The sequence below is a fragment of the Callithrix jacchus genome, chromosome 12, assembly GCF_049354715.1.
Source record: "Callithrix jacchus isolate 240 chromosome 12, calJac240_pri, whole genome shotgun sequence".
Lineage (NCBI taxonomy): Eukaryota > Metazoa > Chordata > Mammalia > Primates > Cebidae > Callithrix > Callithrix jacchus.
In genome coordinates, this window is record NC_133513.1 from 3432048 (window position 1) to 3449121 (window position 17074).

Here is a 17074-nt window from a genome sequence, read left to right on the forward strand (position 1 = left end):
AGCGAGGGAGCCCCACGCAGCCTGACCCCCCTGTGGGTAGCTAGACCCCGGGAGTCTGAGTGGCCCTCACTGGGGCCTTACTCCTGATGCGACCAGCCCACCGAGGGCTCCTGCACCCTGCTTTCCTGATAAGCCTTCCCGGGGACCTGGGGGCCAGGTCTGGGACGGTGACCACCACCGTGCAGAGCCCAGCCAGGCACAGGCCGGGACGCCACCTGGTGGCTGCTTTTGGGAGGGGTGGATGCCGGTCCTGAGGCCCCCATGCCAGGCTGGACACCCTCACGTGCACAGAGCTCTGTCGGGGGCACCAGCTGATGGGTGGGCACTTGGGAGCCCCGTGGGGGCGGATCCTGGGCCGCTTCGGCATGCTCCTTAACTCGCAGTGACACGTGGTTCGAGCACGTGAGCATGCTGGTCATCATGCTCAACTGCGTGACCCTGGGCATGTTCCGGCCCTGCGAGGACGTCGAGTGCGGCTCTGAGCGCTGCAACATCCTGGAGGTGAGGGGCGGGGCACGGGGCGGGGGCTCGGCTGGAGTGGGGGCGGGGCTCCGGGTGGGGTGGGCGGAGTCATCCCATGGCCCCTCCTGACCCCTCCTCCCGCAGGCCTTCGACGCCTTCATCTTCGCCTTCTTCGCGGTGGAGATGGTCATCAAGATGGTGGCCTTGGGGCTGTTCGGGCAGAAGTGCTACCTGGGGGACACATGGAACAGGCTGGACTTCTTCATCGTCATGGCGGGGTAGGCCCCGCCCCGCCCTACCGGGATCCCTGTGTCCCCTTGTAAAGAAAGATGAGAGGCATGTTCCGGAGGGGTCCAGGTAGAGTGAGGGATCCTGTCGGGGAGTCTGGAGACCCACCCTCCTGGGCACAGGTGATGGAGGTGGTGTCCGTGTGACTAAGGGTCATGCTCCTGCTACCTTGGGGCCCATCCTGGCTGGCGCAAGGCCCTCTGGCCCTGCCAGCCCTGTCGTGCACCCCAGCCCACCCTGCCAGCCCTGTCGTGCACCCCAGCCCACCCTGCCAGCCCTGTCGTGCACCCCAGCCCACCCTGCCAGCCCTGTCGTGCACCCCAGCCCACCCTGCCAGCCCTGTTGTGTACCCCAGCCCACTCTTGGCCCCTGGGCCCCTCACTGAGCTGCCCCCTCACCCCGCCCCACCCCCAGCATGATGGAGTACTCGCTGGATGGGCACAATGTGAGCCTCTCGGCCATCAGGACTGTACGAGTGCTACGGCCCCTGCGCGCCATCAACCGCGTGCCCAGTAAGTGACCCTCCCCACCTTGGCTTGAGACCGGGAGGCCTGCATGTCCACCAGCCCCGCAGAGCACTCAAAAGGACCCACGGGACCACAGGACTGGGAGGTGAAGGTTCCCAGGCACCCCGGCCCCAGCCCAGGTCCCAGCACTGGGGTGGCCCCTGTCATTCACCATGGGCCCTGCAGGACTTGCTAGAGGTTTTCTGGGGAGAATCCAGCTGGGGTGTGGTGGGCAGTCAGCATTCACAGGGTCCCTGGCTCCCACATGGCTGGGTGACAGGGGCCACCCTGAACCTCAGGTTCTTCGTCTGCCTGGCATTTAGGGCAAGGCTGGGGGCTAAGCAGATTGCTGGTGGCTTTGCTGTCTGGCCCATCCTAGTGTGGCTCACGCTGGTGGAGACATTTGTGAGTGTGGCTCAGCTCTCCTGGGGGCTCTGTACAGCACCCCCTTCACTGCCACACATGCAAGGGGAGAGTCTGTCCTGAGGACAACTCACCCTCCCCACCCCTGCCACTGCCTGGCTCCCACCCTCCTACCAGGAGCACCACCCAAGGGAAGAGGGGAAGATGGCTGGCCCGGGCTGGGCCTCCGTGTCCCCTCCTGAGCAGCTGATTTTTGACAAGGAAGGCTAGAAACCCTCCAGGACTTGGCCAGCATCTGTGAGGAGGGGCCTGGTGGAGAGGAGCTGCTTGTGTGTGCTGTGCACTGGGAGTGAGGGGAGGCGGAGGAAGAGCTTCCGGAAGTCACACGCCTGCTTGTTTGGGAACCGTGCTGTCAAACCTGGGCCACCCACCTGCGTCAGAGACAGTATGGGATAGTTGTTTAAAGCACTCAGGGCTGCATTCAACTGCTCCAGCTCCTGGGGGCGGGGGCGGCCCCCACGAGGCCGTATGAGGCGTGAGCGCACGCTGCGCGTAGCTGTGGCCCCGTGTGTGCACGTGTGGATGTAATACAGCCTTTCTGGCTGCCTAACCTGGGTCCTGGTGGCCTTGGCACTCAGGGCTTGTGCAGCACACCCCAGGGTTAGGCACTCCCTCCCCTGGGGCCTCCAGCTTCCTGAAAGGCAGGTGGGTCAGGCTTGTGCCGCTGGCCCCTGAGCCTTCCTTCCATCTGCCTGCCTGGATCTACTGTGTAGCTCAGATAGGGGTTGATACTGTGTGACTGAGCCTGAACCTCATTTTCTCCTGGAATAGTGTACAGGGGTGCCTAGGGCCCCAAGGGTGGCTGAGCATGCAGGGAGGTGATGCACGTGTGGGTCTTGGCCCTGCACCTGGCGCACACTGTGCTGTCTGCACACCAGTCTGGCCCCACCTGTTGGAGCATGAAGCAGCCCGGCACACATGGCCCCTTCCATGATGTTCGCTTTTCAAGTTAAATTCCCAGAATGGTCCTAATTGTCACCAGGAGCCTGGCCTCCTGGGGATGTGCCCCTGTCTCAGAGAGGGAACTAGGACACTCTTCCAGACTGGATCATACGTTCCTCATAATGAGGACACGTTCTGGGCTGCAGCCCGTTCTGTTGACCTGGGGTCCACTCTCACCCCTGGATCATCTGTGATCTTTGAGCCAGTTGTGGTCTGGCCGGGGCAGTGCTCACTGATCTGTTTCTGCTGTGGTCGGCTGTTCTGGCACTTCCATGCCCCTCCTGCATCTCACTCACCTCCATGACCTGAGGAGCCCGTTTTGCTATTGACACTCCTGGGTGCTGGGTGAGACCTCAGCATCCCCAGGCTCTTGGCCCAGGGCTCTGCCTGTTGCCTTAACCTGACCCTTGTTTAAATTTGGAGGGAAAGAGGTCTTGGGGAACAGGCCCGTGATGGAGCGAGGGGTGCCTGGGGCTTGGCTGACCCACTTGCTGGATTGATACGGAGTTCACACAGCCCACAGCACCCAGGACTGAAGGCTTCAGTGCCGCCTCACGAAAAGCCACTGTCTCCGTCCCCACTGCCCCCAGCAGCCTCTCTCTGGGGTCAGGCTCTGCTCTGGCAGGATTCTCACTGGGAATCAGACAAAAAGCTTTCGAGACTCCCCCAGGAGACAGCCCACCACCCAAGGCTCTGGGGCTCCCAAGGCTGCTGCTGCCTTGATGGCAACTTCCTGGTGCCATGGAACAAGCCTTGAGGGCCACTGGAGTCTGGTCATCCTGAGGCCCCGGGATGCTTCGTGGTCAGGCCTGCCCTGGCAGTGCCCCGCCTCCCCCCTTCACACCCCAGCCCTCCAAAAGCAGCAGGACCAGCTGCCCTGGGCTGGTTGGAGGTGGAGACCTAGCTCCCCTCTGGGCATGTCAGGCCCTGGGTGTCCCTGTCCCTGGGGTGTCCCTGTCCCTGGGGGCCAGCGGTGGTGGAAAGGGAGCTCTGATCACACTTGGGGTGTAGAAAGTCACCAGGGGGCAACCCGTCAGCATGCGGTGGGCATGGACACCCACTGTGAACAGTGGACAGGGCTCAGGGCTCCAGGGAGGGGCTGCGGCCCGGAGGACGCACGTGCTGGGCCCACCCTGGCCTTGCTGCCCACAGGCATGCGGATCCTGGTCACCCTGCTGCTGGACACGCTGCCCATGCTCGGGAATGTTCTTCTGCTCTGCTTCTTCGTCTTCTTCATCTTCGGCATCGTTGGCGTCCAGCTCTGGGCCGGCCTCCTGCGGAACCGCTGCTTTCTGGACAGTGCCTTTGTCAGGTAGCCAGGCCCTGCCCCCGTGAGGTCCCGCACAGATGGCTCCACCACATGGCTTCGCCCTGCACATCACTGCACCCCGTGGGTCCGCCCACCACCCTGTTACCGCACCTGTGGCTCCACCCATCACGTAGTTTCCGCCCCACGTGGCCCCACCCACAACGCACTCACTGAACCTTGTGGCTCTGACCACACAATCACCGCCTCACATGGCTTCACCCTCCACGCAGTCACTGCCTCCAAGCCCCGCCCACAAGTCTGGCTCCACCCAACACAGTCACGGCCGCACGTGACCACCCACCAGTCGCAGCACTTTGTGGCCCCACCCACCGTACCGTCACCGCCCCACATGACTCCGCCAATCACGCAGGCCCTGCTTTGAATGGCTCCACCCACCATGCCGTCACCGCCCCCATGGCTCCACCCACCATGCCGTCACCGCCCCCATGGCTCCACCCACCATGCAGTCACCACCCCCACTGGCACCAACCCCCAGTCAGTCTGCGCCCCTACCGGCACCTCGACTTAGGCTCCGCTTCCCTTGCCACCGTCCCTCAGCCCCCGGGGTCTCTCCTCAGCTCTCACCCCGGGGTCTCTCCTCAGCTCTCACCCCGGGGTCTCTCCTCAGCTCTCACCCCGGGGTCTCTCCTCAGCTCTCACCCCGGGGTCTCTCCTCAGCTCTCACCCCGGGGTCTCTCCTCAGCTCTCACCCCGGGGTCTCTCCTCAGCTCTCACCCCGTGTCTCCTCAGCTCTCACCCCGGGGTCTCCTCAGCTCTCACCCCGTGTCTCCTCAGCTCTCACCCCGTGTCTCCTCAGCTCTCACCCCGGGGTCTCCTCAGCTCTCACCCCGTGTCTCCTCAGCTCTCACCCCGTGTCTCCTCAGCTCTCACCCCGGGGTCTCTCCTCAGCTCTCACCCCGGGGTCTCTCCTCAGCTCTCACCCCGTGTCTCCTCAGCTCTCACCCCGTGTCTCCTCAGCTCTCACCCCGTGTCTCCTCAGCTCTCACCCCGTGTCTCCTCAGCTCTCACCCCGGGGTCTCTCCTCAGCTCTCACCCCGTGTCTCCTCAGCTCTCACCCCGGGGTCTCTCCTCAGCTCTCACCCCGTGTCTCCTCAGCTCTCACCCCGGGGTCTCTCCTCAGCTCTCACCCCGTGTCTCCTCAGCTCTCACCCCGGGGTCTCTCCTCAGCTCTCACCCCGTGTCTCCTCAGCTCTCACCCCGTGTCTCCTCAGCTCTCACCCCGTGTCTCCTCAGCTCTCACCCCGTGTCTCCTCAGCTCTCACCCCGTGTCTCCTCAGCTCTCACCCCGGGGTCTCTCCTCAGCTCTCACCCCGTGTCTCCTCAGCTCTCACCCCGTGTCTCCTCAGCTCTCACCCCGTGTCTCCTCAGCTCTCACCCCGGGGTCTCTCCTCAGCTCTCACCCCGTGTCTCCTCAGCTCTCACCCCGTGTCTCCTCAGCTCTCACCCCGTGTCTCCTCAGCTCTCACCCCGTGTCTCCTCAGCTCTCACCCCGGGGTCTCTCCTCAGCTCTCACCCCGTGTCTCCTCAGCTCTCACCCCGTGTCTCCTCAGCTCTCACCCCGTGTCTCCTCAGCTCTCACCCCGTGTCTCCTCAGCTCTCACCCCGTGTCTCCTCAGCTCTCACCCCGGGGTCTCTCCTCAGCTCTCACCCCGGGGTCTCTCCTCAGCTCTCACCCCGTGTCTCCTCAGCTCTCACCCCGGGGTCTCTCCTCAGCTCTCACCCCGTGTCTCCTCAGCTCTCACCCCGGGGTCTCTCCTCAGCTCTCACCCCGTGTCTCCTCAGCTCTCACCCCGGGGTCTCTCCTCAGCTCTCACCCCGTGTCTCCTCAGCTCTCACCCCGTGTCTCCTCAGCTCTCACCCCGGGGTCTCTCCTCAGCTCTCACCCCGGGGTCTCTCCTCAGCTCTCACCCCGTGTCTCCTCAGCTCTCACCCCGGGGTCTCTCCTCAGCTCTCACCCCGTGTCTCCTCAGCTCTCACCCCGTGTCTCCTCAGCTCTCACCCCGGGGTCTCTCCTCAGCTCTCACCCCGGGGTCTCTCCTCAGCTCTCACCCCGTGTCTCCTCAGCTCTCACCCCGGGGTCTCTCCTCAGCTCTCACCCCGTGTCTCCTCAGCTCTCACCCCGGGGTCTCTCCTCAGCTCTCACCCCGGGGTCTCTCCTCAGCTCTCACCCCGGGGTCTCTCCTCAGCTCTCACCCCGGGGTCTCTCCTCAGCTCTCACCCCGTGTCTCCTCAGCTCTCACCCCGGGGTCTCTCCTCAGCTCTCACCCCGTGTCTCCTCAGCTCTCACCCCGTGTCTCCTCAGCTCTCACCCCGGGGTCTCTCCTCAGCTCTCACCCCGGGGTCTCTCCTCAGCTCTCACCCCGTGTCTCCTCAGCTCTCACCCCGGGGTCTCTCCTCAGCTCTCACCCCGTGTCTCCTCAGCTCTCACCCCGTGTCTCCTCAGCTCTCACCCCGGGGTCTCTCCTCAGCTCTCACCCCGGGGTCTCTCCTCAGCTCTCACCCCGGGGTCTCTCCTCAGCTCTCACCCCGTGTCTCCTCAGCTCTCACCCCGGGGTCTCTCCTCAGCTCTCACCCCGGGGTCTCTCCTCAGCTCTCACCCCGGGGTCTCTCCTCAGCTCTCACCCCGTGTCTCCTCAGCTCTCACCCCGGGGTCTCTCCTCAGCTCTCACCCCGTGTCTCCTCAGCTCTCACCCCGTGTCTCCTCAGCTCTCACCCCGTGTCTCCTCAGCTCTCACCCCGGGGTCTCTCCTCAGCTCTCACCCCGTGTCTCCTCAGCTCTCACCCCGTGTCTCCTCAGCTCTCACCCCGTGTCTCCTCAGCTCTCACCCCGGGGTCTCTCCTCAGCTCTCACCCCGGGGTCTCTCCTCAGCTCTCACCCCGTGTCTCCTCAGCTCTCACCCCGGGGTCTCTCCTCAGCTCTCACCCCGTGTCTCCTCAGCTCTCACCCCGGGGTCTCTCCTCAGCTCTCACCCCGTGTCTCCTCAGCTCTCACCCCGGGGTCTCTCCTCAGCTCTCACCCCGTGTCTCCTCAGCTCTCACCCCGTGTCTCCTCAGCTCTCACCCCGTGTCTCCTCAGCTCTCACCCCGGGGTCTCTCCTCAGCTCTCACCCCGGGGTCTCTCCTCAGCTCTCACCCCGTGTCTCCTCAGCTCTCACCCCGGGGTCTCTCCTCAGCTCTCACCCCGTGTCTCCTCAGCTCTCACCCCGTGTCTCCTCAGCTCTCACCCCGGGGTCTCTCCTCAGCTCTCACCCCGGGGTCTCTCCTCAGCTCTCACCCCGTGTCTCCTCAGCTCTCACCCCGGGGTCTCTCCTCAGCTCTCACCCCGGGGTCTCTCCTCAGCTCTCACCCCGTGTCTCCTCAGCTCTCACCCCGTGTCTCCTCAGCTCTCACCCCGGGGTCTCTCCTCAGCTCTCACCCCGGGGTCTCTCCTCAGCTCTCACCCCGGGGTCTCTCCTCAGCTCTCACCCCGTGTCTCCTCAGCTCTCACCCCGGGGTCTCTCCTCAGCTCTCACCCCGTGTCTCCTCAGCTCTCACCCCGTGTCTCCTCAGCTCTCACCCCGTGTCTCCTCAGCTCTCACCCCGGGGTCTCTCCTCAGCTCTCACCCCGTGTCTCCTCAGCTCTCACCCCGTGTCTCCTCAGCTCTCACCCCGGGGTCTCTCCTCAGCTCTCACCCCGTGTCTCCTCAGCTCTCACCCCGGGGTCTCTCCTCAGCTCTCACCCCGGGGTCTCTCCTCAGCTCTCACCCCGGGGTCTCTCCTCAGCTCTCACCCCGGGGTCTCTCCTCAGCTCTCACCCCGGGGTCTCTCCTCAGCTCTCACCCCGTGTCTCCTCAGCTCTCACCCCGTGTCTCCTCAGCTCTCACCCCGGGGTCTCTCCTCAGCTCTCACCCCGTGTCTCCTCAGCTCTCACCCCGGGGTCTCTCCTCAGCTCTCACCCCGTGTCTCCTCAGCTCTCACCCCGGGGTCTCTCCTCAGCTCTCACCCCGTGTCTCCTCAGCTCTCACCCCGGGGTCTCTCCTCAGCTCTCACCCCGGGGTCTCTCCTCAGCTCTCACCCCGTGTCTCCTCAGCTCTCACCCCGGGGTCTCTCCTCAGCTCTCACCCCGTGTCTCCTCAGCTCTCACCCCGGGGTCTCTCCTCAGCTCTCACCCCGTGTCTCCTCAGCTCTCACCCCGTGTCTCCTCAGCTCTCACCCCGTGTCTCCTCAGCTCTCACCCCGTGTCTCCTCAGCTCTCACCCCGTGTCTCCTCAGCTCTCACCCCGGGGTCTCTCCTCAGCTCTCACCCCGTGTCTCCTCAGCTCTCACCCCGTGTCTCCTCAGCTCTCACCCCGTGTCTCCTCAGCTCTCACCCCGTGTCTCCTCAGCTCTCACCCCGTGTCTCCTCAGCTCTCACCCCGGGGTCTCTCCTCAGCTCTCACCCCGGGGTCTCTCCTCAGCTCTCACCCCGTGTCTCCTCAGCTCTCACCCCGGGGTCTCTCCTCAGCTCTCACCCCGTGTCTCCTCAGCTCTCACCCCGGGGTCTCTCCTCAGCTCTCACCCCGTGTCTCCTCAGCTCTCACCCCGGGGTCTCTCCTCAGCTCTCACCCCGTGTCTCCTCAGCTCTCACCCCGTGTCTCCTCAGCTCTCACCCCGTGTCTCCTCAGCTCTCACCCCGGGGTCTCTCCTCAGCTCTCACCCCGGGGTCTCTCCTCAGCTCTCACCCCGTGTCTCCTCAGCTCTCACCCCGGGGTCTCTCCTCAGCTCTCACCCCGTGTCTCCTCAGCTCTCACCCCGTGTCTCCTCAGCTCTCACCCCGGGGTCTCTCCTCAGCTCTCACCCCGGGGTCTCTCCTCAGCTCTCACCCCGTGTCTCCTCAGCTCTCACCCCGGGGTCTCTCCTCAGCTCTCACCCCGGGGTCTCTCCTCAGCTCTCACCCCGTGTCTCCTCAGCTCTCACCCCGGGGTCTCTCCTCAGCTCTCACCCCGTGTCTCCTCAGCTCTCACCCCGTGTCTCCTCAGCTCTCACCCCGGGGTCTCTCCTCAGCTCTCACCCCGGGGTCTCCTCAGCTCTCACCCCGGGGTCTCTCCTCAGCTCTCACCCCGTGTCTCCTCAGCTCTCACCCCGTGTCTCCTCAGCTCTCACCCCGTGTCTCCTCAGCTCTCACCCCGTGTCTCCTCAGCTCTCACCCCGTGTCTCCTCAGCTCTCACCCCGGGGTCTCTCCTCAGCTCTCACCCCGGGGTCTCTCCTCAGCTCTCACCCCGGGGTCTCTCCTCAGCTCTCACCCCGGGGTCTCTCCTCAGCTCTCACCCCGTGTCTCCTCAGCTCTCACCCCGTGTCTCCTCAGCTCTCACCCCGTGTCTCCTCAGCTCTCACCCCGGGGTCTCTCCTCAGCTCTCACCCCGGGGTCTCTCCTCAGCTCTCACCCCGTGTCTCCTCAGCTCTCACCCCGGGGTCTCTCCTCAGCTCTCACCCCGTGTCTCCTCAGCTCTCACCCCGTGTCTCCTCAGCTCTCACCCCGGGGTCTCTCCTCAGCTCTCACCCCGTGTCTCCTCAGCTCTCACCCCGTGTCTCCTCAGCTCTCACCCCGTGTCTCCTCAGCTCTCACCCCGTGTCTCCTCAGCTCTCACCCCGTGTCTCCTCAGCTCTCACCCCGGGGTCTCTCCTCAGCTCTCACCCCGTGTCTCCTCAGCTCTCACCCCGTGTCTCCTCAGCTCTCACCCCGGGGTCTCTCCTCAGCTCTCACCCCGGGGTCTCTCCTCAGCTCTCACCCCGTGTCTCCTCAGCTCTCACCCCGTGTCTCCTCAGCTCTCACCCCGTGTCTCCTCAGCTCTCACCCCGGGGTCTCTCCTCAGCTCTCACCCCGGGGTCTCTCCTCAGCTCTCACCCCGGGGTCTCTCCTCAGCTCTCACCCCGGGGTCTCTCCTCAGCTCTCACCCCGTGTCTCCTCAGCTCTCACCCCGTGTCTCCTCAGCTCTCACCCCGGGGTCTCTCCTCAGCTCTCACCCCGTGTCTCCTCAGCTCTCACCCCGTGTCTCCTCAGCTCTCACCCCGGGGTCTCTCCTCAGCTCTCACCCCGGGGTCTCTCCTCAGCTCTCACCCCGTGTCTCCTCAGCTCTCACCCCGTGTCTCCTCAGCTCTCACCCCGTGTCTCCTCAGCTCTCACCCCGGGGTCTCTCCTCAGCTCTCACCCCGGGGTCTCTCCTCAGCTCTCACCCCGTGTCTCCTCAGCTCTCACCCCGTGTCTCCTCAGCTCTCACCCCGGGGTCTCTCCTCAGCTCTCACCCCGTGTCTCCTCAGCTCTCACCCCGTGTCTCCTCAGCTCTCACCCCGGGGTCTCTCCTCAGCTCTCACCCCGTGTCTCCTCAGCTCTCACCCCGTGTCTCCTCAGCTCTCACCCCGTGTCTCCTCAGCTCTCACCCCGGGGTCTCTCCTCAGCTCTCACCCCGTGTCTCCTCAGCTCTCACCCCGTGTCTCCTCAGCTCTCACCCCGGGGTCTCTCCTCAGCTCTCACCCCGTGTCTCCTCAGCTCTCACCCCGGGGTCTCTCCTCAGCTCTCACCCCGTGTCTCCTCAGCTCTCACCCCGGGGTCTCTCCTCAGCTCTCACCCCGGGGTCTCTCCTCAGCTCTCACCCCGTGTCTCCTCAGCTCTCACCCCGGGGTCTCTCCTCAGCTCTCACCCCGTGTCTCCTCAGCTCTCACCCCGGGGTCTCTCCTCAGCTCTCACCCCGTGTCTCCTCAGCTCTCACCCCGGGGTCTCTCCTCAGCTCTCACCCCGTGTCTCCTCAGCTCTCACCCCGTGTCTCCTCAGCTCTCACCCCGTGTCTCCTCAGCTCTCACCCCGGGGTCTCTCCTCAGCTCTCACCCCGTGTCTCCTCAGCTCTCACCCCGGGGTCTCTCCTCAGCTCTCACCCCGGGGTCTCTCCTCAGCTCTCACCCCGTGTCTCCTCAGCTCTCACCCCGGGGTCTCTCCTCAGCTCTCACCCCGTGTCTCCTCAGCTCTCACCCCGTGTCTCCTCAGCTCTCACCCCGGGGTCTCTCCTCAGCTCTCACCCCGTGTCTCCTCAGCTCTCACCCCGTGTCTCCTCAGCTCTCACCCCGTGTCTCCTCAGCTCTCACCCCGGGGTCTCTCCTCAGCTCTCACCCCGTGTCTCCTCAGCTCTCACCCCGTGTCTCCTCAGCTCTCACCCCGGGGTCTCTCCTCAGCTCTCACCCCGTGTCTCCTCAGCTCTCACCCCGTGTCTCCTCAGCTCTCACCCCGGGGTCTCTCCTCAGCTCTCACCCCGGGGTCTCTCCTCAGCTCTCACCCCGGGGTCTCTCCTCAGCTCTCACCCCGTGTCTCCTCAGCTCTCACCCCGTGTCTCCTCAGCTCTCACCCCGTGTCTCCTCAGCTCTCACCCCGGGGTCTCTCCTCAGCTCTCACCCCGTGTCTCCTCAGCTCTCACCCCGTGTCTCCTCAGCTCTCACCCCGGGGTCTCTCCTCAGCTCTCACCCCGTGTCTCCTCAGCTCTCACCCCGGGGTCTCTCCTCAGCTCTCACCCCGGGGTCTCTCCTCAGCTCTCACCCCGGGGTCTCTCCTCAGCTCTCACCCCGGGGTCTCTCCTCAGCTCTCACCCCGGGGTCTCTCCTCAGCTCTCACCCCGTGTCTCCTCAGCTCTCACCCCGTGTCTCCTCAGCTCTCACCCCGGGGTCTCTCCTCAGCTCTCACCCCGTGTCTCCTCAGCTCTCACCCCGGGGTCTCTCCTCAGCTCTCACCCCGTGTCTCCTCAGCTCTCACCCCGGGGTCTCTCCTCAGCTCTCACCCCGTGTCTCCTCAGCTCTCACCCCGGGGTCTCTCCTCAGCTCTCACCCCGGGGTCTCTCCTCAGCTCTCACCCCGTGTCTCCTCAGCTCTCACCCCGGGGTCTCTCCTCAGCTCTCACCCCGTGTCTCCTCAGCTCTCACCCCGGGGTCTCTCCTCAGCTCTCACCCCGTGTCTCCTCAGCTCTCACCCCGTGTCTCCTCAGCTCTCACCCCGTGTCTCCTCAGCTCTCACCCCGTGTCTCCTCAGCTCTCACCCCGTGTCTCCTCAGCTCTCACCCCGGGGTCTCTCCTCAGCTCTCACCCCGTGTCTCCTCAGCTCTCACCCCGTGTCTCCTCAGCTCTCACCCCGTGTCTCCTCAGCTCTCACCCCGTGTCTCCTCAGCTCTCACCCCGTGTCTCCTCAGCTCTCACCCCGGGGTCTCTCCTCAGCTCTCACCCCGGGGTCTCTCCTCAGCTCTCACCCCGTGTCTCCTCAGCTCTCACCCCGGGGTCTCTCCTCAGCTCTCACCCCGTGTCTCCTCAGCTCTCACCCCGGGGTCTCTCCTCAGCTCTCACCCCGTGTCTCCTCAGCTCTCACCCCGGGGTCTCTCCTCAGCTCTCACCCCGTGTCTCCTCAGCTCTCACCCCGTGTCTCCTCAGCTCTCACCCCGGGGTCTCTCCTCAGCTCTCACCCCGGGGTCTCTCCTCAGCTCTCACCCCGTGTCTCCTCAGCTCTCACCCCGGGGTCTCTCCTCAGCTCTCACCCCGTGTCTCCTCAGCTCTCACCCCGTGTCTCCTCAGCTCTCACCCCGGGGTCTCTCCTCAGCTCTCACCCCGGGGTCTCTCCTCAGCTCTCACCCCGTGTCTCCTCAGCTCTCACCCCGGGGTCTCTCCTCAGCTCTCACCCCGTGTCTCCTCAGCTCTCACCCCGGGGTCTCTCCTCAGCTCTCACCCCGGGGTCTCTCCTCAGCTCTCACCCCGGGGTCTCTCCTCAGCTCTCACCCCGGGGTCTCTCCTCAGCTCTCACCCCGTGTCTCCTCAGCTCTCACCCCGGGGTCTCTCCTCAGCTCTCACCCCGGGGTCTCTCCTCAGCTCTCACCCCGGGGTCTCTCCTCAGCTCTCACCCCGTGTCTCCTCAGCTCTCACCCCGTGTCTCCTCAGCTCTCACCCCGTGTCTCCTCAGCTCTCACCCCGGGGTCTCTCCTCAGCTCTCACCCCGTGTCTCCTCAGCTCTCACCCCGTGTCTCCTCAGCTCTCACCCCGGGGTCTCTCCTCAGCTCTCACCCCGGGGTCTCTCCTCAGCTCTCACCCCGTGTCTCCTCAGCTCTCACCCCGGGGTCTCTCCTCAGCTCTCACCCCGTGTCTCCTCAGCTCTCACCCCGTGTCTCCTCAGCTCTCACCCCGGGGTCTCTCCTCAGCTCTCACCCCGGGGTCTCTCCTCAGCTCTCACCCCGGGGTCTCTCCTCAGCTCTCACCCCGTGTCTCCTCAGCTCTCACCCCGGGGTCTCTCCTCAGCTCTCACCCCGGGGTCTCTCCTCAGCTCTCACCCCGGGGTCTCTCCTCAGCTCTCACCCCGTGTCTCCTCAGCTCTCACCCCGTGTCTCCTCAGCTCTCACCCCGGGGTCTCTCCTCAGCTCTCACCCCGTGTCTCCTCAGCTCTCACCCCGGGGTCTCTCCTCAGCTCTCACCCCGTGTCTCCTCAGCTCTCACCCCGTGTCTCCTCAGCTCTCACCCCGTGTCTCCTCAGCTCTCACCCCGGGGTCTCTCCTCAGCTCTCACCCCGTGTCTCCTCAGCTCTCACCCCGTGTCTCCTCAGCTCTCACCCCGTGTCTCCTCAGCTCTCACCCCGTGTCTCCTCAGCTCTCACCCCGGGGTCTCTCCTCAGCTCTCACCCCGGGGTCTCTCCTCAGCTCTCACCCCGTGTCTCCTCAGCTCTCACCCCGGGGTCTCTCCTCAGCTCTCACCCCGGGGTCTCTCCTCAGCTCTCACCCCGTGTCTCCTCAGCTCTCACCCCGGGGTCTCTCCTCAGCTCTCACCCCGGGGTCTCTCCTCAGCTCTCACCCCGTGTCTCCTCAGCTCTCACCCCGGGGTCTCTCCTCAGCTCTCACCCCGTCTCTCCTCAGCTCTCACCCCGTGTCTCCTCAGCTCTCACCCCGTGTCTCCTCAGCTCTCACCCCGTGTCTCCTCAGCTCTCACCCCGTGTCTCCTCAGCTCTCACCCCGGGGTCTCTCCTCAGCTCTCACCCCGGGGTCTCTCCTCAGCTCTCACCCCGGGGTCTCTCCTCAGCTCTCACCCCGGGGTCTCTCCTCAGCTCTCACCCCGTGTCTCCTCAGCTCTCACCCCGTGTCTCCTCAGCTCTCACCCCGGGGTCTCTCCTCAGCTCTCACCCCGGGGTCTCTCCTCAGCTCTCACCCCGTGTCTCCTCAGCTCTCACCCCGGGGTCTCTCCTCAGCTCTCACCCCGTGTCTCCTCAGCTCTCACCCCGTGTCTCCTCAGCTCTCACCCCGGGGTCTCTCCTCAGCTCTCACCCCGGGGTCTCCTCAGCTCTCACCCCGGGGTCTCTCCTCAGCTCTCACCCCGTGTCTCCTCAGCTCTCACCCCGTGTCTCCTCAGCTCTCACCCCGTGTCTCCTCAGCTCTCACCCCGTGTCTCCTCAGCTCTCACCCCGTGTCTCCTCAGCTCTCACCCCGGGGTCTCTCCTCAGCTCTCACCCCGGGGTCTCTCCTCAGCTCTCACCCCGGGGTCTCTCCTCAGCTCTCACCCCGGGGTCTCTCCTCAGCTCTCACCCCGTGTCTCCTCAGCTCTCACCCCGTGTCTCCTCAGCTCTCACCCCGTGTCTCCTCAGCTCTCACCCCGGGGTCTCTCCTCAGCTCTCACCCCGGGGTCTCTCCTCAGCTCTCACCCCGTGTCTCCTCAGCTCTCACCCCGGGGTCTCTCCTCAGCTCTCACCCCGTGTCTCCTCAGCTCTCACCCCGTGTCTCCTCAGCTCTCACCCCGGGGTCTCTCCTCAGCTCTCACCCCGTGTCTCCTCAGCTCTCACCCCGTGTCTCCTCAGCTCTCACCCCGTGTCTCCTCAGCTCTCACCCCGTGTCTCCTCAGCTCTCACCCCGTGTCTCCTCAGCTCTCACCCCGGGGTCTCTCCTCAGCTCTCACCCCGTGTCTCCTCAGCTCTCACCCCGTGTCTCCTCAGCTCTCACCCCGGGGTCTCTCCTCAGCTCTCACCCCGGGGTCTCTCCTCAGCTCTCACCCCGTGTCTCCTCAGCTCTCACCCCGTGTCTCCTCAGCTCTCACCCCGTGTCTCCTCAGCTCTCACCCCGGGGTCTCTCCTCAGCTCTCACCCCGGGGTCTCTCCTCAGCTCTCACCCCGGGGTCTCTCCTCAGCTCTCACCCCGGGGTCTCTCCTCAGCTCTCACCCCGTGTCTCCTCAGCTCTCACCCCGTGTCTCCTCAGCTCTCACCCCGGGGTCTCTCCTCAGCTCTCACCCCGTGTCTCCTCAGCTCTCACCCCGTGTCTCCTCAGCTCTCACCCCGGGGTCTCTCCTCAGCTCTCACCCCGGGGTCTCTCCTCAGCTCTCACCCCGTGTCTCCTCAGCTCTCACCCCGTGTCTCCTCAGCTCTCACCCCGTGTCTCCTCAGCTCTCACCCCGGGGTCTCTCCTCAGCTCTCACCCCGGGGTCTCTCCTCAGCTCTCACCCCGTGTCTCCTCAGCTCTCACCCCGTGTCTCCTCAGCTCTCACCCCGGGGTCTCTCCTCAGCTCTCACCCCGTGTCTCCTCAGCTCTCACCCCGTGTCTCCTCAGCTCTCACCCCGGGGTCTCTCCTCAGCTCTCACCCCGTGTCTCCTCAGCTCTCACCCCGTGTCTCCTCAGCTCTCACCCCGTGTCTCCTCAGCTCTCACCCCGGGGTCTCTCCTCAGCTCTCACCCCGTGTCTCCTCAGCTCTCACCCCGTGTCTCCTCAGCTCTCACCCCGGGGTCTCTCCTCAGCTCTCACCCCGTGTCTCCTCAGCTCTCACCCCGGGGTCTCTCCTCAGCTCTCACCCCGTGTCTCCTCAGCTCTCACCCCGGGGTCTCTCCTCAGCTCTCACCCCGGGGTCTCTCCTCAGCTCTCACCCCGTGTCTCCTCAGCTCTCACCCCGGGGTCTCTCCTCAGCTCTCACCCCGTGTCTCCTCAGCTCTCACCCCGGGGTCTCTCCTCAGCTCTCACCCCGTGTCTCCTCAGCTCTCACCCCGGGGTCTCTCCTCAGCTCTCACCCCGTGTCTCCTCAGCTCTCACCCCGTGTCTCCTCAGCTCTCACCCCGTGTCTCCTCAGCTCTCACCCCGGGGTCTCTCCTCAGCTCTCACCCCGTGTCTCCTCAGCTCTCACCCCGGGGTCTCTCCTCAGCTCTCACCCCGGGGTCTCTCCTCAGCTCTCACCCCGTGTCTCCTCAGCTCTCACCCCGGGGTCTCTCCTCAGCTCTCACCCCGTGTCTCCTCAGCTCTCACCCCGTGTCTCCTCAGCTCTCACCCCGGGGTCTCTCCTCAGCTCTCACCCCGTGTCTCCTCAGCTCTCACCCCGTGTCTCCTCAGCTCTCACCCCGTGTCTCCTCAGCTCTCACCCCGGGGTCTCTCCTCAGCTCTCACCCCGTGTCTCCTCAGCTCTCACCCCGTGTCTCCTCAGCTCTCACCCCGGGGTCTCTCCTCAGCTCTCACCCCGTGTCTCCTCAGCTCTCACCCCGTGTCTCCTCAGCTCTCACCCCGGGGTCTCTCCTCAGCTCTCACCCCGGGGTCTCTCCTCAGCTCTCACCCCGGGGTCTCTCCTCAGCTCTCACCCCGTGTCTCCTCAGCTCTCACCCCGTGTCTCCTCAGCTCTCACCCCGGGGTCTCTCCTCAGCTCTCACCCCGTGTCTCCTCAGCTCTCACCCCGTGTCTCCTCAGCTCTCACCCCGGGGTCTCTCCTCAGCTCTCACCCCGGGGTCTCTCCTCAGCTCTCACCCCGGGGTCTCTCCTCAGCTCTCACCCCGTGTCTCCTCAGCTCTCACCCCGTGTCTCCTCAGCTCTCACCCCGTGTCTCCTCAGCTCTCACCCCGGGGTCTCTCCTCAGCTCTCACCCCGTGTCTCCTCAGCTCTCACCCCGTGTCTCCTCAGCTCTCACCCCGGGGTCTCTCCTCAGCTCTCACCCCGTGTCTCCTCAGCTCTCACCCCGGGGTCTCTCCTCAGCTCTCACCCCGGGGTCTCTCCTCAGCTCTCACCCCGGGGTCTCTCCTCAGCTCTCACCCCGGGGTCTCTCCTCAGCTCTCACCCCGGGGTCTCTCCTCAGCTCTCACCCCGTGTCTCCTCAGCTCTCACCCCGTGTCTCCTCAGCTCTCACCCCGGGGTCTCTCCTCAG

General features: G+C 65.2%; 1 protein-coding gene across 5 annotated transcripts in view; it reads left to right on the forward strand.

Moving 5' to 3' along the window:
• CACNA1H (calcium voltage-gated channel subunit alpha1 H) overlaps window positions 1–17074 on the forward strand; it is a 77474-nt gene that overhangs the window by 37023 nt on the left and 23377 nt on the right. For all 5 annotated transcript variants that reach the window (XM_054242396.2, XM_054242397.2, XM_054242398.2 and 2 more), the window contains exons 3-6: window positions 389–501; window positions 607–740; window positions 1165–1262; window positions 3774–3933. In XM_054242396.2, coding sequence (XP_054098371.2) covers window positions 389–501; window positions 607–740; window positions 1165–1262; window positions 3774–3933 — 505 coding nt within the window. The remainder of the gene's footprint in view (window positions 1–388; window positions 502–606; window positions 741–1164; window positions 1263–3773; window positions 3934–17074) is intronic.